At 42.9% G+C, this 22324-nt stretch overlaps 2 protein-coding genes across 3 annotated transcripts; one reads left to right on the forward strand and one right to left on the reverse strand.

The window, feature by feature from the left end:
• Window positions 1–1312: 1312 nt before the first annotated feature.
• Window positions 1313–22288, reverse strand: PFDN6 (prefoldin subunit 6). 2 transcript variants are annotated; one of them, XM_033924904.1, is made up of 5 exons: window positions 22032–22288; window positions 13484–13563; window positions 13224–13294; window positions 7788–7912; window positions 1313–1626 (listed from the first exon to the last, which is right to left on the reverse strand). In XM_033924904.1, the coding sequence occupies exons 2-5, from the start codon at window positions 13545–13547 to the stop codon at window positions 1506–1508; spliced, it is 381 nt and encodes a 126-aa protein (XP_033780795.1). In that variant the 5' UTR covers window positions 13548–13563; window positions 22032–22288; the 3' UTR covers window positions 1313–1505. The 2 variants fall into 2 exon arrangements, with proteins under 2 accessions (XP_033780795.1, XP_033780794.1); XM_033924903.1 differs by lacking the exon at window positions 22032–22288 and adding an exon at window positions 15093–15232.
• On the forward strand, window positions 15421–16956 carry LOC117350570 (beta-1,3-galactosyltransferase 4-like). The gene has a single exon (XM_033924902.1). It carries the CDS (start codon window positions 15602–15604, stop codon window positions 16652–16654), a length of 1053 nt encoding a protein of 350 aa, XP_033780793.1. The 5' UTR covers window positions 15421–15601; the 3' UTR covers window positions 16655–16956.
• Window positions 22289–22324: the final 36 nt, after the last annotated feature.

Here is a 22324-nt window from a genome sequence, read left to right on the forward strand (position 1 = left end):
TAATCATTCCTATCCGCATAAGATCTTCACCTAAACAAATACATTTCTCCCTCCGGATTCGCGGGGGATAGGGGCAGAGCCGGACTGCGAATGGCGAAAACCCACGAATATCCAGCTCTGACCCACCCTCGCCTCCCCGGCCTTACCTGGTGGTCTAGCGGGCTTTCGGGGCAGGAGTGATCTTCCTACACTCCTGCCCCGTGCAGATCGCCATTAGGAAATAGCTGAGTTCCCGAAGTCTCTCGAGACTACGACGGGAACTCCCTACAGCTATTTCCTAATGGCGATCTGCACGGGGCAGGAGCATAGGAAGATCGCTCCTGCCCCGAAAGCCCGCTAGACCACCAGGTAAGGCCCGGGATGCCGGGGGGAAGACTTAAGGATGTTTTTTTTTTCTTTCCCCCCCCCCAAAAAAAAAATCGCAAATATATGAAATCGTGATTACTGAAACCGCGAATGGGGAGGGGGAAGTGTAGACACCAGTATAGAACTACTGGTAATTCTAGACAATAAACTTACCATGAACAAATAAGTTTAGTAGTCCAAAAATGTTTCTACAAACTAAAGATGATACGATCCATTTCAACTCTCCTAAAATATTATTTGGTCATTTTGCACCTTGATTACCGCAACTCCTTATATCAAGGTACAACACGGCAAATTCTATAAAAAACACAGCCGTAAAAATCATATCTAAAAGCGAAAAAAATGTGATCACTTGACCCCTCTTCTTATGGACGCTCATTGGTTACCTATTTCTCACCGTATAACATTTCAAATCTTACCTCTCGCTCTTAAACCAAGACTAGAACATGCTCCGGCTTTCACTGTCAAAATACTCTTTCCATATAATACACCAAGAGCATTACTTTCCAATCACCAAAGTCTCCTGTCAATCCCCTCAATACATCAAATCGTTTACGATACTAACGCGTAAATCCACTTTTTTCTGTTACCGCCCCCTCCCTATGGTACGCTATGCCTCGACATCTTCGACAGGAATACTCTACAACAAAAGTTCAAATCAAATCTTAAATCATTCTTTTTCAATATACAGTATGTGCATAAAATTTTCACCCTCCCCTTCCTTTTGTGTTTTCCGTTCTCTTCTTCTTTTCTTACACTGTATTTCCTTCCCTTTTGCCCTCCTGTTTCGTGTCGGTTGAATAGTATCTTCCCAGTAATTGTTTACTGGAGTTTTTTTATCCTGTTTTCATATTCTATATAACTAATTTTATTGTAAACCACTTAGATGTTTCTGGTAGATAGTAAAGAAACTTGAAACTTCCCAAAACATCACCCAGGCAAGGAGTCATGTCATAACAACAGATGATCTTTAATGTGATAAATAACACCAGAAAAGCAACCTTCAGCTCATTCAAATGTAAAAACCCCCTTCCCAAAAATAGCTCCCCGGTCCCATCCCCATCATATCCTCAGGCCTCCCCCCCCCCTCGCTATGGTGTGAGGCTCCGGTGACGGGGCGGGCAGTGGCAAGGCTCTCTTTAGGCCTTCACAGCGGTCTTGGCCTGTGCTTTCTGAAAGTCCTGCTGCAGCTTGGTCAGTACGTCCCGATGCTCCTCTGCCTTTTTCTCCAGATCTTTCATCTGCGTTTCATAGCGCTTTCTGCAAAACCGGCAAGCCACAGAGACAAGAGCAGAAGACAACTCAGTAAATACACGTCTAAGTTCCCAAGAGTCTAAAAATCTCACATTGTATATTATCCTTCTATGAAACCTCTGAACTGTGTACAACCAAATAAAACAAGAAGGAAAAATAAATTTAAAAATCCAAAATAAACTACATAAGAATGAAAAATAAACAACTCGGGCCAGCAAAATAAATGCTCATCTGAGCGTCGGAGCATTTACTTTGTCGGCCTACAGTAGAAACATCTACTGCGACTTTGTAAAACGGGGCCAAAGATAATCAACTTATTTTATTGTCTTTCTTGTTTTCTTTAGATTGTAAACAGCTTTTGATTGGATTTTAGTTTGAAAGAGGTGGTTAAGCATACAGTTCAACTTCATTCTGCTGCCCCTCAAAACTCTCTCCTCGCTTCTCTCTCCTTATTCACCTCCCAGAGAACTCCGTTCCTCAGATAAGTCATTCTTAGCGTTACCCTTCTCCTCCACTGCCAATTCCAGACTTCGTTCCTTTCATCTAGATGCCCCCTATGCCCGGAATAAATGACCCGTCAAGTCCCTTCCCTTGTTTAAAAGCAGACTGAAAACCCACCTTTTGATATAGCTTTCAATCCTTAACCCTGCTCCTCTGCCCTCCAACCCAGCCCGCTGATTAACCGTTCCCCTTAACTGTACCCATGACATCCAGTTTGTCTGTAAGCTCTTTCAAGCAGGGACTGTCTTCTTTGTGACTCTGTACAGCGCTACGTGCGTCTGGTAGCGCTCTAGAAATAATTAATAATAGTAGTGTGAAGAGTTTCAGTCTTTGGGAAGCAGAGCTGAGATTGTGATGTCATAATGCCTCATTCCACCAATAAGAGCCAACCTCCTCAGTGATGTCACAATGGCTTGATTGTCCTGTACTCCCCTCTGCCCTCCAACCCAGCCATCAGATTAACCGTTCCTCTTAACTAGATCCATGACATCCTGTTTGTCTATAAGCTCTTTCAAGCAGGGACTGTTTTCTTTGTGACTCTGTACAGCGCTGCGTGTGTCTGATAGCGCTCTAGAAATAATTAGTAGTAGTAGTAGTGTGATAAGTTTCAGTGTCTGGTAACCAGAGCTGAGATGATGATGTCATAATGCCTCATTCCACCAATAAGAGCCAACCTCCTCAGTGATGTCACAATGGCTTGATTTTCCTGTACTCCCCTCCGTCCTCCAACCCAGCCAGATTAACCGTTCCCCTTAACTGGATCCATGACATCCTGTTTGTCTGTAAGCTCTTCCAAGCAGGGACTGTCTTCTCTGTGACTCTGTACAGCGCTGTGTTTGTCTGGTAGCGCTACAGAAATAATTCATAGTAGTAGGCAAGTTTGTTTTGTTTTTATAACTGCGACCTCTAACAATGAAAAGTTAAGTGTAATGACCAGATATAAAACCCAAATCGACCTCATAAAAAAGGAACAAGGAACCTGCTCGAATTAGCTGAATCTTTTTTCGGTCTCTCAATTAAAGATTTGCAGGACGATCATGGCTTAGGCGATCCGAGAAACGTCGGTCTTTCCTGATAAAATGGCTTTGAGGCTCAATTTCAATGTACCTAGACTTGAAAGGAAGCTCTGGAATGAAGGAGCCTAAGGTGAATGGGGAAAGGGGACAGACTCAGAAAATACATTCTTACAGAAGGGTGGTGAATTTGTGGAATGGCCTTCTGGAGACAAGACATGTATCTGAATTCAAGAGGCACAAGTACATTGGTTCTCTGGGGAGTAGATAGCTTGAAAAATACTAGCCCCCTACAGCAAAGCCATCCCTCCCTCCCTCCTCCTGCAGGTTTCCTTCTCATACTGTTACCAGGGACTTGGGAGGATTGAAGAGGATGTGTGAAAGTACAGGATAGGGGTGGCTCTGCTGTATTTATTTATTTAAAAAGCAAAAAAAAACAAATAGTCATGGCCACGTCCCTGAAAATGTGCTTAGCGGCCAACAGGATCGCTTCATGCCCTTGTCTGGGCTCTCCATAAACCTGTAGCTTCATTTGCAACGTTTTTTATAACCCAGCACTACTTTTCTTTGGGCACTCATTTGTTCCTTTTAACGTTGTTTGTCATAACACCTTATCTACCACGGACCCCTGAAGAAGGTGTGTAGTCCGAAACACGAACCGTGTCAGGTCCCTGGTTTGGTAACAAGGTTGTATATACCATTAAAGTCTGAAATAAACAGTGCCTGCATCTTGTACATAGTCTGCAGTTGTTTTTGGTTTTGTTTTTTTTTGCTTTGCTGCAGTTCCTGTTGGATTTTTCTTTTGCTTGTATTTATTTATTTATTTATTTTTTTATAATTCTTTATTCATTTTTAAACTTTCAGCAAGTGCACAATATAAGTAATACATAGATTTACTAACATCACTTGATAAATCTATCAAGATCATAACAAAGGTATATATATCTAAACCCTTCTTCCCCCCTCCCTTTCCATACAATTATTTAATTGAATCAATCTTTGTCATATTTCTTTTTTACATTTTTATTTTTTTTCATTTATATAAACCCTCCCCTTTCCCTTCCAATCATAAATAATGTTAAGAAAATGGTGTTTATTCATTACAAAACAATGTCAATGGCCCCCATATTTCATTAAACCTTGTCAACGGACACATGGGATCTATTCACAGGGCAAAGGTAGGGGAGGGACATTAAGGTGGGCAGACTAGATGGGCCGTGGGCCCTTATCTGCCGTCTATTTCTATGTTTCTATGACACTTTGAGGGTGTTGCCGGCTCTGGCTTAGATCTCTTAACATTGCCGGTATTAGAAATCCCCATTTCAGACTTGTTTTGTTTTCCTGAAGCCATCACGTTGTATTTTCCTTCGTTTCTTCCGTTAAAATGAAAATTTTATTTCAGTATTTTATGTCATTAATGTCTGTATGTACAGAGCCTCTGCCCTACCCGACCATCCTCGTGCACTCCCAAGCCACGCCCTTGTATTTATTTATTTATTTATTCATTCTTTCAATTTTCTATACAGTTCTTCTGGAGGAGCTCAGAATGATTTACATGAATTTATTCAGGTACTCAAGCATTTTCCCCTATCTGTCCCAGGGGGCTAACAATCTATCTAATGTACCTGGGGCAATTAAGTGACTTGCTCAGGACCACAAGGAGCAGCGTAGATTTAAACCCACAAGCTCAGGGTGCTTTGGCACTAGGGGCTAGTTTTTTTCTTAGTTTTCCCTCTAAATGTTTGATAATTACACTGTCCGATATTAAATATGCATTCTTTGAATCAGATCAGTTAGATAGACTGATATTAGACAGGGAAGTTGATTTAGGATCATCAAGTGTGGAATGATTTGCCATATAATTTTTGATATTTTATGATTAAGCAAAAGGTTCTTTCTCTCTTCCTCGACAGGGATGGCTCAAGAATACCACTTGCAAGATGTGAACATGAGAGGCCTCCCCATACACTCGAGGCAGGCATGTTTCATAGACGCAGCTACACCTCTGCTCAACCTCATCAAAGTTGAGTGAGCACCTAGTAGGGAATGACATGGGGACACATTTTTTTCCCTGTCCCCGCGGGAACTCATTTTCCCGTCCCGTCCCCACGAGTTCTTTTCCTGTCCCTGCCCCATTCCTGCAAGCTCCGTCCTCATTTACACAAGCCTCAAACACTTTAAAATCACAAGAGTTTGAGGCCTGTGTGGTTAAGGCAGAGTTTACAGGAATGGGGCAGGGACTGCGACAACACTCATGGGGGACGGGACGGGGAAAATTTTGTCCCCATGTCATTCTCTAGCACCTAGGAGTGAGGGCGATCATGCACGTACAGGTGAACGTATGGGATCAACGCACAAAAACAAGAACACAATATCTGGGAGGTTCCCAAATACCTTACCAAACATTTACATGGAACGCGCTGCCGGAGGATGTGATAGGCAGAAGTACGCTACAGGGCTTCAAAGAAGGTCTGGACAGGTACCTAGAGGACAAAGGGATTGAGGGGTACAGATAGGAGTAGAGGTAAGATTATAGGGACAGGATTAGAGGTAAATTATAAAATTAGTCAGAGACCACTGTTCAGGCAGTGGGCCTGATGGGCCGCCGCGGGAGCGGACCGCTGGGCAGGATGGACCTCTGGTCTGCCCCAGCAGAGGCAACTTCTTATGTTCTTAAGCTAATAGGTATGTAGCACCCAATTTAAGTTTCTTGACGTAAGGAAAGAAAATCTTTCCTTCGCTCTTGAGTCACTTTGGAAACATCTGGATAAATCCAGATACGATGTGCTCCAAATAGTTTTTGAGAATTTTTAAAATATAATCTTAAGATCATATTTAAATCTTGCTCAAAAACAAAAGATATTAGAAGCGTAGTTCTCTCAGTATCAGGATTCAAAGTTTGTTCTAGAAGAGCAGTAACATTAGCAAAATCAATCTGTTCCTCCTGTCCATTATTTTTCTCCATATTCTTTTGAGGAGTCTTTTTATTAGGCAAATAGTATTAGCTTAATCCCTGTAAATGTTTGGTAAGGTATTTGGGAGCCAAGTATGTTTTTTTCTCTCCAGACCATTTGAAGGAGTTCCTAAGAGTCTAAAAGATCACCAAGGATTGATTTAGAATGGAATATAATTAGAAGGTGCCTCACTAAGCCTTTTCCTTTGAAATTAATTCTTAAATTTATGTCTCCAATATTATTTGATTATCACACCCCCTCTTTATTGTGATCTAAGGAAGGGATAAATGTTTTATGAATTCGAAAGGAAAAAATTAGAACAAGGATCAAAAAAAGCGCGAGCGGGAAGGCAAAAAGAGAGTTTTCAACAGCCGTTGAAAGCACATGCGTCTTCTTCGCTCCGCGGAAACGAAGAAACTGGGGACCACGCACTCCTCCGTGGGGCTGGAAGGCACTCGCGCATGCGTGGTGCGGCCAACTAGAGCTTTCTAGTTAAAAAGGTCCGTACCGGGGCTCCGTCGGTGACGTCACCCATACGTTAAGAATATGCTGCCTGCTTGTCCTGGGATAAAAATGTTTTATTCGAATATGATTTTTTTTTCCAATAATTGGTGAAGATTGTTTCTTTCTCTGTGTTGCATGGAACAAGATTACTCTTGTGAATTGTAGTTAAAACTTAAATTTAAAAAAAAAACAACCCAAAACAATATCTGGGAGGAAAAAACATGGTTCCCTACAACATTTTCCAATTGTTTAAATACAGTGGTGCCTCACACAACGAACTTAATTGGTTCCAGGAGCAAGTTTGTTATGCGAAAAGTTCGTTATGTGAAACGCGTTTTCCTATAACAATACATGTTAAAAAAAATTATTCGTTCTGCAGCATAAAATATGCTAAGATGACATAAAAAAAGATAAATTTGTCAAAATGGTGAAAATGGTGGTCTTGCTGAGGCCAAACTCTTTGACGAGGTCACACTGTTTTACCCCACATTCACTCCTTCTAATTATTTCCCGTTTCATTTCAACAGAAATCACCTTCCTGCTTTTTTTAGAAGCCATGATATATAAAAAATATTGAGTTTATCTTAAAAGGACGACTGTATACAGTGAGAGAGGGCAGAGTCTCAGCGGCAAAAACTGGGACTTAACTTTTCTTTTTTTTTTTTTTCTAGCATCGGGGAAGCGGCGAGAGTAGCTCCGCCCCCCCCCCAACGCATCAGCAGTAGGCGCCGGGCCCCTCCATAAAAGGAGGCGAGCCGACGGTCCGCCACTGCACGGGGAGCCAGGCGAAGGGCTGTGAGAGAGGGCAGTTAAGCGCAGTGAGTAACGCAGCTCGGGCGACTTCGTTGTGTGAAACGAAGTTCGTTGTATGAATCAAGACATGAAGTTCGTTGTGTGCAGCGTTCGCTGTGCGAGGCGTTCGTTATTCGAGGCACCACTGTACTTTGTAATACTTTTGAAAATGGGCTTTTTTTTTTTTTTAGTTAATTTGTGTTCAAAGTGTCCCCCTTCAACCTTGGCATATTCATGAAGCCTTTGATGCCACCGAGCTGTTAGCTGAATGAATTATGGGGTTTCATTAATTAAGAGCTAATTATTCTGATAAACTTGATGCATCCTGCTGCAGTAGGACATTTTGGGGTTATTTGGACACCGTGAATATGCACCAATAAGGCTTATATAATTCAGAACTCACATTTCCCCAGCAATGTAATCCAGACGTTTTCTCACGGTTCCTTTAGCTTCTTCCAAGTCCTGAGACACCAGCACAGGCCCGATCAACTTGAAGACTTTGTTGGAAGCATCCAGTAAGTCCAGTTCCTGTAGGAGGTCAAAGGATACGTCAGTCCGAGGCAGGAACTTAGGAATGTGCATCCGCAAACTTGTGTTTGTTCTGCACGCACTAACGTTTTTTGGGCAAGCGCGTTAACCACAAATAAATATATGCAATTTGCTTACTTGAAAAGATCTAGTGTGCATTCAAAGCATGCAATAAAAACAGATGCCAAAAAAAATGAGCCAAAACGCACCTGAATAATCTGGAAATCTGCGGAAAATCTGAACACAAACTAAATATTTTTGACTGCAGATTCTCGACTGACCACTTTTTTTCCCCCACTTGTCTACATGCGTAGCAAACCCCTCTCTGTCCTCTCCCCATATCCTATAGCTGGTTGAGACCCTTCCAAAATCACTTTCTCTCTCTGTATCTCACATCAGGATAAGAGGATCATTTCACACTATTTACATGTTGGGGTTTTTTTTTTTTTTTCCAAGTATTTCTTTACAATCCTTCAATATGGTCTCCCTGCTTTGCAATGATCGAGTCCCACCGTGTGGGAAGCTTCATTATTCCATCCAAGACACCGTTTTAGTTCAGTTGCCGAATGGCTCGGGTACTGGCGGAAAAAAGATCTTCCAGAGATGCAAAACGATATCCACGCATAGGTTGTTTCAACTTCAGAAAAAGGTCTAAGTCTGATGGACTCATGTCTGGACTGTAGGGAGCAGGAGGTAACACCTCCAAGCCATATTTGCGTATTTTTTCTATGACGACATTCCCTATGTGTGGGTGAGCGTTGTCATGAAGAATGAGTGGCACAGCTAAGAGCAACTGAGGTCGGGTTTTGTGCATTTTTCTGCAAAAAATCACGATAATACACTGTTGTGACATTTCTTCCATAAGCAACTTTGTCTGTGATGATGATGCCTTCATGATCATAAGCAAAAATCATCATTTGTTTGACTTTTGAATGTGCTCATCGAAATTTTTTTGGTCGTGGGGAAGATGGAGCTCTCCACTCGTCATTGAAAAACTGTGCGAATACGGCCGGGAGGTGTTACCTCCTGCTCCCTACAGTCCAGATATGAGTCCACCAGACTTCGACCTTTTTCCAAAGTTGAAACAACCTATGCGAGGACATCGTTTTGCATCTCTGGAAGAGCTTTCTTCCGCAGGTACCTGAGCCGTTTGGCAACTGAACAAAAACGGTGTCTTGGATGGAATAATGAAGCTTCCTGGACATTGGAACTCAGTCATTGCAAAGCAGGGAGACTATATTGAAGGATTGTAAAGAAATACTTGAAAAAAAACAAAAAAAAAAACATGTAAATTAAAAAAAAAAAATAGTTTGCATTATTTATGAAATGACCCTCGTAATATCATTTTAGTATCTCCCTCTCTCTCTGAATCCTTTGGCAGATTTGCTTCATCTATTAGGTCAGGGGTGTCAAAGTCCCACCTGGAGGGCCATCCAATCGGGTTTTCAGGATTTCCCCAATGAATATACATGAGATCTAGTTGCATGCATTGCTTTCATTGTATGCTAATAGATCTCATGCATATTCATTGGGAAAATCCTGAAAACCCGACTGTATTGCGGCCCTCGAAGAGGGACTTTGACACCCCTGTATTAGGTTCAAGAAACACTCTCCATTCTTCTTTTTCACTGAAGAGTCACACAGGACTTCTACAATAGAAATTATACAGAAGTATAATACAAAGAGACCCTCACCAAACATTAGAAACAGGAAAACTAACAGGAAATGGCGAGCAGCCAGTTGAACACTGGAGAAGCAGACACAGGAATTAATGCTAAGAAATACAAGGTCATACATTTGGGTAGCAAAAACAAGAGGGAACGGTACAGTTTAGGAAGTGAAGAACTTTTGTGCACAAAAGAGAAGCAGGACTTGGATGTGACAGTATGTGATGATGTTAAGGTGGCCAAACAGGTTAAAAAGATGACAGTGAAAGCTAGAAGGATGCTGGAGTGCACAGGGAGAGGAATGGCCAGGGGGGAAAAGGAGGTATTGAAGCCACTGTAAAGACTCTGGTGAGACCTTATTTAGAATATTGCATACAATTCTGTGGACTGCACCTTCAAAAAGATATAAACAGGATGGAGTCGGTCCAGAAGAAGGCTACTAAAATGGTCGGTGGTTTTTATCATAAGGTAAACAGGGACAGACTTAAAGATCTCAATCTGTATACTTTGGAGGAAAGGTGGGAGAGGGGAGATATGATATGACAGAGACGGGACTTGCGAGAACTGACAGCAGCCATTCAGGGAACGGCGCAGGGCCAGGCAGGAGCTCGGAAAGCTCACTCCTGCCGATACACCAGGATTTAAAAAGGTACAGGGGTGTAAAAAACATGGAAATACTAACAATGATGTGCATTCTTAGGCATCCATAATAACTCACATATGTCAGGATTCACTATTAAATTTATGAGTTTACCAACTCTAGACATTTATTCAGTCTTTTAATAGCCCCCTCTTGTTCTTAATCAGCTTCTACATAAGAGCTGGAAAACATCCACGTAGGCATGATAATTGATATCAAATTTCTGAAAAGATGCTCAACGGAGGAAGATAAATATGAAAATAACGAGACAGCAACGAACCCTGCAGCTGGAAAGAATTACACATTTTGATGCTGGCTGTGACATTCTGATGACAGGAAATTCTTATACCAAAAGGCACAATAAGGTGGCACATCTTTACCCTCCTTCCTGTCTCGGCCTACCACTAGAACACCAGAGTGAAGGCAGGGTAAACCATTTGGTTCAAAATATTTTTTTTCTTGGTTTTTCCTCCTCTACACCTAGGTGCGTCTTATAGTGCAAAAAATACGGTATGTCTGTCTTTTTTTTTAACATTAAGAAAATAATACAAACACCATTTTCTACCAAGAAACAAAGAGAAACATATGCAAAGCCAAGTTCCCAGGGACCCAGAAACCTGCTGTAGCAAAGGAAAATCTGCTTATAATAAGTTAATGAAAAACTAAAGAAAAATGACTCAAATATTTTTAAAACCAATAGGAAGAATTATTTTTTTCACTCAGAGAATAGTTAAGCTTTGGAATGCGTTGCCAGAGGATGATGGTAAGAGCGGTTAATGTAGCTGGTTTTAAAAAAAAACGGTTTGGACAAGTTTCTGGAGGAAAAGTCCATACTCTGCTATTGAGAAGCCTCTGCTTTCCCTGGTTTGGTGGCATGGAAAGCTGCTACTATTTGGGTTTTTGCTAGATACTTGCGACTTGGATTGGCCTCCGTGAAGACGGGATACTGGGCTAGATGGACCACTGCCCTGACCCAGTAAGGCTATTCTTAAGCTCTTAAGAAAGATGAATAAGCAAAAAGAAAATACTTGCTCTCTGACCCATTTCTCCAGCTGTTCTTTTAAAAACTGAACCTGTGTGTGCAGAGTCTGTATGAAGGAACTTTCAGTTTCAATCCAGTCTTCTAGATCTGAAACAAGTTTCTCTGTGTCTCCGAATAATTACTCTGAAAATATAGGTTTTTGTAAATGTACCAGACTCCTTAGGATGTATGTGTTCTGCTGAACCAGAACGTACGCTAGTCTCAGTTAGGGCTAGTCTCTGTTAGGGCACTGGTCTTTGACTAGAGGGCCACCGCGTGAGCGGACTGCTGGACACGATGGACCACTGGTCTGACCCAGCAGCGGCAATTCTTATGTTCTTAAGCCTGTACGTCAGACTATTGTATGTTAATGCTGTAAGTGATGTCACGGAATAGGATAAAATGTATAGCCTTTTTAGATATTCCTTTGAAAGAATCTGATCAGGAGAATTTAACGGGTCTTCATTTTTCCTTCCTTGGATACAAAAAGTGTTGTTTTATATTTACTTTACATTTCTTAAATAAACTCGAATATTCTGCTTATTGAAGCATTCAGTGTTTTGTGTCCAACTTAACAAACCACCAGAACGGAAAGTCTTCTATTCTACATGAGAGGAATTTTCATCCTGTGGAACTTCTCCTGAACCTGTATTCAGGTAAAGAGTAGCCGCCCTGGATAAACTCTGGCAATTAGGCTTTCAAACCTCTAATCAAATTTAGCCAAAACTGTTTGCAGGATCTCCTCTTTCGTTTCTCCGAGTTCATATCATACCAGCTCAAAACCATCTTCATACTCTGAGCTGGTTTCTCCATCCTCTCCACTGTCGTCAAGATCGCACAGCTCTGTGGCCTGCTTCCCTGGCTGCTGATTTTTAGAAACCTTCAAAATCCTAAAGGGCATAGAGAGGGTAGACAGGGATAAAATCTTCAGACTGTGGGGAACCACAAGTACTAGGGGTCACTCGGAGAAATTGAAAGGGGACAGGTTTAGAACAAATGCTAGGAAGTTCTTTTTTACCCAGAGGGTGGTGGACACATGGAACGTGCTTCCGGAGGATGTGATAGGCCAGAGCACATTACAGGGGTTCAAGGAAGGTTTGGATAGATTCCTGGAGGATAAGGGGACTGAGGGGTACAGATAGAACTAGAGGCAGGTTATAGAAGTGGTCAGAAACCACTTCACAGGTCACAGACCTGATGGGTCGCCGCGGGAGCGGACCGCTGGGCGAGATGGACCTCTGGTCTGACCCAGTGGAGGCAACTTCTTATGTTCTTATGAACTGCACAGATTTCTTTCATCATTTTGGGAGCCTTCCCCTTCAACTTCCTCTCTGGTAGACTTCTCCCTCCAAATGCGCGAGGGGTAGGGGCAGAGCCAGCCCGCGAATATGGAAATTCGAAGATAACTTTCAGAGCCCACAGTGACCCATCTCCGCCTCCCTCCTGCGACCCAGTCCTCCCCAGACCTAACCTGGTGGTCTAGCAGTGACGCGAAATAGGAGCGATCTTCCTGCCCCATGCAGAGCCGTCAACCAAAATGGCTGCCGTGAGTTCCCGTTGTAGTCTCGTGAGACCACAGGAACTCACAGCAGTCATTTTTGATGAGGGCTCTGCATGGGGCAGGAGCGTAGGAAAATCGCTCCTGCCCCATTTCACTGCTAGATCACCAGGTAAGGTCTGGGGAGGTCCGGGAGCCTTTAAAAACTAGGCAAAAAATCCAGCCCAAAAAATTGCGAATAACCGAATTCACGAGTACTAAACCCGCGGATTCGGAGGGAGAAGTGTACTCTTCCGGGAACAAGTATTTGATATTTTTAAAAGTCTCTTAGAGGGAAAAGACCTGCTCATCCATGTCATCCTTCCATACACTCCAGACCAGAAATCCCACATTCATCTAATGTTTCTGCCAAAATTGTTGTCTTAAAAATTTCAATAAAAGTGAATAACATTAATAAATACCATTAAGGAAACATGAGTGCTTACCTCTTTCACAATGTTGTTCTCTGTGAGCTGAGCTTCAAGTTTCTGTCGGGCTGTCATACACTTACTAAGATCTAGAGAGAAAGAGAGCAGAACATTTAAGAAAATCCTAAAAGCCAGGTATCCTGATAGGTTAAGAGAAAGAAGTTTGATGGAAAGCAGGTGGCTGAAAAGATGAAGACACCAATAAAGGCTGAATGTACAGACTCATAAAGCAAGGAGGATAGATGGACAGACAGACGGATGGACCTGGGGGCTTTTACCTTTCTGTAACTGCTGGTACTTCTCCACCTCTCCCTGCAGCTTCTTTTGAATCTGCTCAGCCATGCTGCTGAAGCAGGAGCTAAATAAAACACAAGAAACAGAAAACATGAAGGCACCTCAAAACCAGAATGCCATCTGGCCTGGCCATTTCCCTTTCAGTATTGCAGAGACCACCTGATCCCTGCCTATATCTTCACTTCTCTCATCTTAGGTTGTTTATTTTGCATTTCAATTCCACTTGGGCTCCTACCACTGCCCAGGGAGGTTATGCTATACACCCACCCCTTTTCTATAATAAAGTTTTTTCTGGTTTTATCCTCTTTCTGCCAAATATCCAGACCTCTTGCTGTAGAACACCCACTGAAAAAAAAGGACTCTTGAAATACTGAAACTCTCATTTCCTTCTGTCAGAAGTGTTAAGGTCATAGAATATATTTCCCGTTCTTTTACATATATTTTTGCGTCTGTTATGAAATCAGATCTATTACCTCTCTTCATCTATTTAGGAAATCCCTGAAAACTCCTCTTTCAGCAGGCCTTAGATGAGCACATAAATAATCTAAATTAGTATTATTAAATAACAGATAAGAACATAAGAATAGCCCTACTGGGTCAGACCAATGGTCCATCAAGCCCAGCAGCCCGTTCTCATGGTGGCCAATCCAGGTCACTAGTACCTGGCCAATACCCAAGGAGTAGCAATATTCCATGCTACCAATCCAGGGCAAGCAGTTACTTCTCCCATGTCTTTCTCGATAACAGACTATGGACTTTTCCTCCAGGAACTTGTCCAAACCTTTCTTAAAACCAGCTACGCTATCCGCTCTTACCACATCTTCTGGCAACGCGTTCCAGAGCTTAACTATTCTCAGAGTGAAAAATATTTTCCTCCTATTGGTTTTAAAAGTATTTCCCTGTAACTTCGAGTGTCCCCTAGTCTTTGCAATTTTTGATGGTGTGAAAAAAATCGATCCACTTGAACTCGTTCTACTCCACTCAGGATTTTGTACAGTTCAATCAAATCTTTCCTCAGCCGTCTCTATTCCAAGCTGAAGAGCCCTAACCGTTTTAGTCTTTCCCTAAGGGTAGTTATCTACAGATGAAACGTGCTGTAAGAGTGATTTACATATAGAGAAAGCAGGAGTCTACAGATTATTATATAAAATGAGATATATACAATGAACCCCAATGGTGATTATTAATCTGTAGACTCCTGCTTTCTCTAACTATGTGTAAATCACCCCCTTATAGCACGTTTCATATATAAATAACCACCCTTGGGGTATATCCCATGATATAACGGTAATTATATAACATGAGATATATTCAGTGTACCCCAATGGTGATTATTAACCGTTATATCATGGGATATACCCCAAGGGTGATTATTTATATACGAAACGTGCTATAAGGGGGTGATTTACACATAGCTAGAGAAAGCAGGAGTCTACAGATTAATAATCACCATTGGGGTTCATTGTATATATCTCATGTTATATAATAACCGTTATATCATGGGATATACCCCAAGGGTGGTTATTTATATACGAAACGTGCTATAGCAGACGAAGTCTAGCGACTATTGCTCAGATAACGCGCGTTCGTTACCGCTTCCACCCGACGCAGCTTCGCTTCCTGGCTCACACCGGAAATGCTTCCCGATAACCGGGAAGTTCTTCTCCCGCCGCGCCGCCTGCCGGGAAACGTAGTCCTTTCCTCTTCCGGGTGGAGATTATGGGGATCCCGCTGCCGCCCTGGAGACCAGATTTGGGCGGGGGTGGGAGGGACGGAACTTGCACTTCAGCGCGGAACCGGTCCACCCCCCGCGGCCAAGAAAAAGGCTAAGAAGCCGGAGGGAGCAGCGAAAGCGTCCATTAAGGAACACCCTCCCGCTCTGCCTCTATCCCGCCCCCTTCGTGACGTCACCGGACAGCGTTCTCAGCCATTGGTCGGCCTTGCCTGGGGCGTGGGCTCTGGCTGAACCAGGAACTAGTGGCTTCTCCATTTGACCTCTGCACTGTGGATCAAGGACCTTTAATATTGGGGGGGCTTGTACCTGCCTTCATCCTTCTGAGCAGTGCCAGCTAACTTTGGTCTGGACTGACTAACCATCACTAATGTCTTTAAAGGGGCTTGCCATGTGCCGCTTGAGGTCCCACCGCTGGATGTGCCGATACCTGCTGCTAGGCCTGGTGGGTACAGCGGTCGCGCCAGCCCTCATCCTCACAGGCCTCCTGGAGGAGCTCTTGGCCTTTTCCATTGCTCCGTTCCTTCGCAGCGGCTCCAGTTCCATCGATCGAGGCTGGAACACCAGCGGCGACTTGTACCGCATCGCCAACGACAAGGCCTGTCATGGAGCAGTCCCTCCTTTCCTGCTGAACTTGGTGGTGAGCAGCCCCTCAAACTTTGAGGCTCGTCAGGCTATTCGCCAGACCTGGGGCAGCACAGAAGAGCTGAAGGGCTTGAGGATCCGGACGCTTTTTGCAGTGGGGCAGCCGCAAGCGCCAGACGTCCAGGTACTGCTGGAACAGGAATTCATAGAGCACAGAGACCTAGTGCAGGGCACCTTCCATGATACATACCGCAATCTGACTCTGAAGACACTCATGCTGTTACGCTGGGCCAGCACCTTCTGTCCAGAGGCCCACTTTCTGCTTAAGGTTGATGATGATGTCTTTGTGAACACAAAGAGGTTGGTGGGCCACCTGCGAACCCTGGGATATCCACGTCCAGAGGGTATCTATCTGGGGCGCATCCACTGGCTCGCTCGTCCCGTCCGCGATCTAGCTAGCCAATACTATATTGCAGAGGCAGAATTTCCTGGGTACATTTTTCCCTTGTATTGCAGTGGTACAGCCTATGTGGTCTCTGGGGATGTGGCTCAGCAGGTGGCTGCAGTGGCTCTGGAAACTCCAATTGTACCCGTGGAGGATGTCTATGTGGGGATCTGTGCCAGGAAGTTAGGAGTGGCCCCTCAACATTCAGCTTGGTTCTCTGGAACCACCCATTACCCCCTGGACATTTGCTGTTACCAACATATCTTTACTTCTCATCACATGACACCAACACTGATGAAGGCAGCATGGGGGCTGCTGGCATCAGGCAAGAATGGTTGTTCCCGGCTTCTGCGTCGCCTGGAACTACTATGGTGCAAGCTGATCTCATTGTAACTTTCTTCAAGGTTAGAGAGATTCCCAGCTGCAGGGGAGAACTATGGCCCGAGTTCCAGCCTGTCTCACTGCAGTAAGAGAAAACAGCTTCTACCTTTCCCATTTCAGGAATATGAGAGAACAGTTATTGAGTGACAAACTGTGATTTTTATGGTAATGATAAAACAACTACAAACAATCCAAAACACAGCACTGAGACTTATATATTCATTGAGGAAACACAATCACATCACGGAGGCATACCTCAACTCACACTGGCTTCCAATCCCGGCAAGAATACTATTCAAATTCTACTGTCTACTATTTAAAACCATAAACGGCGACAGCCCAACCTACCTGAACAACTGCCTCATCCAAACTATATCAGCTAGACACAGGAAAACCCACACTCAATTCACGCACCCTCTAATCAAAGAAGTCAAACAGAAAAAACTATATGATGGCCTCCTAGCCACACAAGCAGCAAAACTCGACAACCAAATCTCCAATCAAGTACTTATGACCCCAGACTACAAAACATTCAGAAAAGAAATAAAGACGCTACTTTTCAAGAAATTCCTGCAAACGACTTAATACCACCAGCAACCTCCCACTTCCCAATACCTTCCCGATTCCTTAAAGCAACCTCATCTACTCTTTACCTCCTCTAGAAATTACCAGATATCTTCTTTTTGTAATACATTTTTTATAATTCTTTTGTAATCCGCCTTGAACCGCAAGGCAATGGCGGATATTGAAATCTCTAATGTAATGTAATTAGTTGACTACACCAAGTGTCAAACGAGAAAAACCTGTCTTGGTCTGTTAATTGAACAAGGGCTCTCCGCACCTTAGAGGCAGTTCTTGTATATTTCCACTGTGCTGTTTAAGAAAGTGATCCTGACCTACTGGGTATCGGAAGATGCATCCCTTACACATTGGCAAGCTTTGAGATTTGAGTGTATGGAGCTTCCATGCATCTGGACAGAAAATGTTATGTAGCTCTAGTCTGGACCTCCTTTCTTGATTGCCCAATGGACGATGGGGGGGAAGCACTTCCTGACCAGTAGCTGCTACTTCTAATCTGGGCCCTTGGAGGGGAGTGAGTGTGTAGTATGAATGATGGCTAAGCCCCTTTTGGGTGGGAGCTAGGTGTCTGGGGACTAGCATGTTTGCCTTGGTTCGCCTTAAACAAAAAATGGTGTGTGACCATCATATTTTCTCTTGTCTCTCTTGTGGTACGTGCTTCTTTTTTATTCATAACCGTTATCACAGTTTTGGCAATGATAATTTTTTGGACCTGTTTGTATAACTACAGTGTGGCATTATTCCATTGTGTTGGTGTCATGTATGTGTTTTCTTCACCACTGCCAATAAACGATTAAAAAAAGCCCAAAATCCCTGTCTTGGTCACAGGGTCATGATAATTCTTTAAGAGCGTTCAGTGTTTCTCCTGAATTAAAAAAGATCTGTAAATATGGAACTATTCACTGCATCAGGTGTAATGCCAAGTTCATTAGGTAGTCAGCACTTCAAGGTATACAAAGAGACATATACAAGATAATGCTTATCATACTAATTTATTCATTACATAAATTGCATAGCAGTAATATACAAAGTACAAATGATTTAGAACAGTGGTTGTCCTGGAGGACAACCAGGCTAATCAGGTTTTCAGCATAGCCCTAATGAATATGCATGAATCAGTTTTGCATGTCTGTCACTTCCATTATATGCAAATTTTTCTCATGGATACTCATTAGGGCTCGCCTGAAAACTGAGGTCGGCCAGCTGTCTAGGCCTACCCCGAGATAGAGACCTCACACTCTATATACTGGTATCAATCAATAAGTATATTTATTAACAAATCAGTAACAGCTTACAAGAATAAATCATTCAGCATATAGAGTAATAGAATGTGATCTTCAGGCCTGAGGATGCTTTGATGTCTGTTCTGCTTACTTCCTCTTAAAGGCCTGATTTTATACATTTCTTGGTGGCCAGCACCACGTTGGTCTAAATCACATGATAAATCTTCATTGGTTATTTCTTACACGTCATTACATTTGTTAATTCATTAATTGGTTCATAATATCTGTCGCACCATACGCATGTCCTGTTTACCAGAAAATCTATCTTTTTCCCGCATATGTCCTTTTAATCCTACCACATCAGCAATTCCAAGCCCTGCCTTTATCACAAGATACTCTTGCTAAATAATTTTCTTTAGAATTCTATTCTTGACCAGGAGATGTGTTCATCTTTTTATGATATCATAACAGATGTGATGCCTGTTGTCAGGCAGAAGAACTGGATCTTTGCTTGTTTTTTGTTAGTCATAAGTTTCACTTCTCCTAGCTCATGACAGCTGATAAGTGTAGTCAGAAATGTCTCATAAATCATTTTTTTTAGACTTTTAATACACTGATTTATTATAGTAGGAGAGGAGAGAGGGAATTTTTCCATTGTGATGTCTGTTTCTTCACCTTTAGCTGTATCTAAAGGACTTACTGTGCTTCACCTGTATCATACAAGGACTTACTTAGTGTATTCTTCTTCATACAAGAGCTTGCTGCATTTTCCTCTTCCTCTCAGTAGACAAAAGTTTAAACTGAACCAACCGCCAAGAAACCAGACTCTGCATACAATGCAACACTACAACACCACAAAAACAGTGACACATGTCCCCTAATACTGTGCAAATTATAAAGACAGTAGATGTAAATTTGAAAAAACTGATACATAACAATCACCACTTTACAAATTATAAAATAAAATAAACAAATAAGAAAAAACCATTTTATTGGCCTAATCCATTTTTCAATTAGCTTTCAAAGGCCAAATCTTTCTTCAGAACAGTACAGTGTGCTGCTGTTATGGTATCCTGTCCTGAGGAAAGGGGTTTAGTCTAAAAAATTGCCTTATTTCCATTTCCTATTTATAAACTTTTATCAATACAGTTACAATACTACTTGATTCTAAGTAAAGCAACAAAAAAAATATTTCTACCTTTTGTCATTTCTGATTTAATCATCTTCTCTTTGCTCTCTTCTTTCTATACAGCGTTTGTCCTCTCTCCCTTCCATGTAACATCTGCCCTCTCTTTGCCCCTTCCACCCAGCTTCTGCCCTCTCTCTCTACCCCTTCCATCTACTGCCCACACTCTCTCTGCCCCTTCCATCTACTGTCCACCCTCTCTCTCTCTTCCATATAGCATCTTCCCTCTTTCTATATCCCTTCAATAAACTGTATATCTGGGGTCCCTTCTCTCTTTTGCACATGATTCATTTCAGCTTCACCCCCTCTCCATTTTTCTGTCTCCACCCCCTCCCCTATGTTTTGGCATCTCTCTCTTTCTCTTCTCCTTTCCTTCCTTCTCACTCCACACCATGGTGTGGTATCTCTATCTCCTTTCCTTCCCTCATGCCATGACATCTCTTCCTCCCCCTCCACGGTCTGGTATCTCCTTTCCTTTATTCCTTTCTCTCCCTCCCATGGACTTGGCATCTCTGGTTCCTCCCCCTTGTCTTCCTTCTCTCTCCCCAATTGGGTGCTGCAGCAGCAGCAGCATTTCTCTCTCCCCCTTCTCTGTGCAGCAACAGCAGCATTATCCCCCCCTTACCTGTGCAGCAGCAGCATGTCTCCCCCTTGCCTGTGCAGTATTTCTACCCTCCCACCTTCCCTATGCAGCAGCAACATTTCTACGACCCCCCCCCCCTTCCCTGTGCAGCAGCAACATTTCTCTTCCCTGCCCAGCATGTCTGACCGGCTCCCCTGTTCAAAGCCGCGGGCGTTGGCTCCTCACGCGATCTGCGCTGCGTTGGAAATGTTCCCTCTGACGTCAGAGAGAAGGCTTACGACGCAGCTGCGGATCGCGTGAGGAGCCGATGCCCGCGGCTTTGAGCAGGGGAGCCAGCCAGAAGCTGTACAACGCCGAAGTGAGCTCCCACGGACACCCCTGTTTACTGCCGCTGCTGCTGGTTAAGGAAAGCAGCAGAATAGGGAGGGTGGCCGGCTGTGCACCCCCTTGGGGCATGCACCCAGGGGGGACTGTCTATAACATGAGATATATTCAATGTACCCCAATGGTGATTATTAACCGTTATATCATGAGCTAAATCCCAAGGGTAGTTATTTATATACAAAACGTGCTATAAGGGGGCAATTTACACATAGCTAGAGAAAGCAGATTAATAATCACCTTTGGGGTACATTGTATATATCTTATGTTATATAATAATCTGTAGACTCCTGCTTTCTCTAGCTATATGTAAATCACCCCCTTATAGCACGTGTCATATATAAATGGGTATATCCCATGATATAACGGTTATTATATAACATGAGATATATTCAATGTAGCCCAATGGTGATTATTAACCGTTATATCATGGGATATACCCCAAGGGTGGTTATTTATATACAAAACATGCTATAAGGGGGTGATTTACACATAGTTAGAGAAAGCAGGAGTCTACAGATTAATTATCACTATTGGGGTTCATTGTATATATCTCATGTTATATAACCGTTATATCATGGGATATACCCCAAGGATGGTTATTTATATACGAAACGTGCTATAAGGGGATGATTTACACATAGCTAGAGAAAGCAGGAGTCTACAGATTATTATATAACATGAGATATATACAATGAACCCCAATGGTGACTATTAATCTGTAGACTCCTGCTTTCTCTAGCTATGTGTAAATCACCCCCTTATAGCACGTGTCATATACAGTATAAATAACCACCCTTAGGGTTTATCCCATGATATAACGGTTATTATATAACATGAGATATATTCAATGTACCCCAATGGTGATTATTAACCGTTAGATCATGGGATATACCCCAAGGGTGATTATTTATATACGAAACGTGCTATAAGGGGGGTGATTTACACATAGCTAGAGAAAGCAGGAGTCTACAGATTAATAATCACCATTGGGGTTCATTGTATATATCTCATGTTATATAATAATCTGTAGACTCCTGCTTTCTCTAGCTATGTGTAAATCACCCCCTTATAGCACGTGTCATATACAGTATAAATAACCACCCTTAGGGTTTATCCCATGATATAACGGTTATTATATAACATGAGATATATTCAATGTACCCCAATGGTGATTATTAACCGTTAGATCATGGGATATACCCCAAGGGTGATTATTTATATACGAAACGTGCTATAAGGGGGTGATTTACACATAGCAAGAGAAAGCAGGAGTCTACAGATTAATAATCACCATTGGGGTTCATTGTATATATCTCATGTTATATAATAACCGTTATATCATGGGATATACCCCAAGGGTGGTTATTTATATACGAAACGTGCTATAGCAGACGCAATCTAGCGACTATTGCTCAGATAACGCGCGTTCGTTACCGCTTCCACCCGACGCAGCTTCGCTTCCTGGCTTCCACCGGAAATGCTTCCCGATAACCGGGAAGCTCCTCTCCCGCCGCGCCGCCTGCCGGGAAACGTAGTCCTTTCCTCTTCCGGGTGGAGATTATGGGGATCCCGCTGCCGCCCTGGAGACGAGATTGGGGCGGAACCTGCACTTCAGCGCGGAACCGGTCCACCCCTCGCGGCCAAGAAAAAGGCTAAGAAGCCGGAGGGAGCAGTGAAAGCGTCCATTAAGGAACACCCTCCCGCTCTGCCTCTATCCCGCCCCCTTC

The sequence above is a fragment of the Geotrypetes seraphini genome, chromosome 16, assembly GCF_902459505.1.
Source record: "Geotrypetes seraphini chromosome 16, aGeoSer1.1, whole genome shotgun sequence".
Classification (NCBI taxonomy): Eukaryota; Metazoa; Chordata; class Amphibia; order Gymnophiona; family Dermophiidae; genus Geotrypetes; species Geotrypetes seraphini.

Coding starts and splice junctions, on each gene's coding strand:
- PFDN6 (XM_033924904.1), bottom strand. CDS start 13,547: ATGGCTGAGCAGATTCAAAAGAAGCTGCAGGGAGAGGTGGAGAAGTAC. Junction 13,295..13,483: donor GTACCAGCAGTTACAGAAAG/GTAAAAGCCCCC, acceptor CTTTCTCTCTAG/ATCTTAGTAAGTGTATGACA. Junction 1,627..7,787: donor GATTACATTGCTGGGGAAAT/GTGAGTTCTGAA, acceptor CCGGTTTTGCAG/AAAGCGCTATGAAACGCAGA.
- LOC117350570 (XM_033924902.1), top strand. CDS start 15,602: ATGTCTTTAAAGGGGCTTGCCATGTGCCGCTTGAGGTCCCACCGCTGG.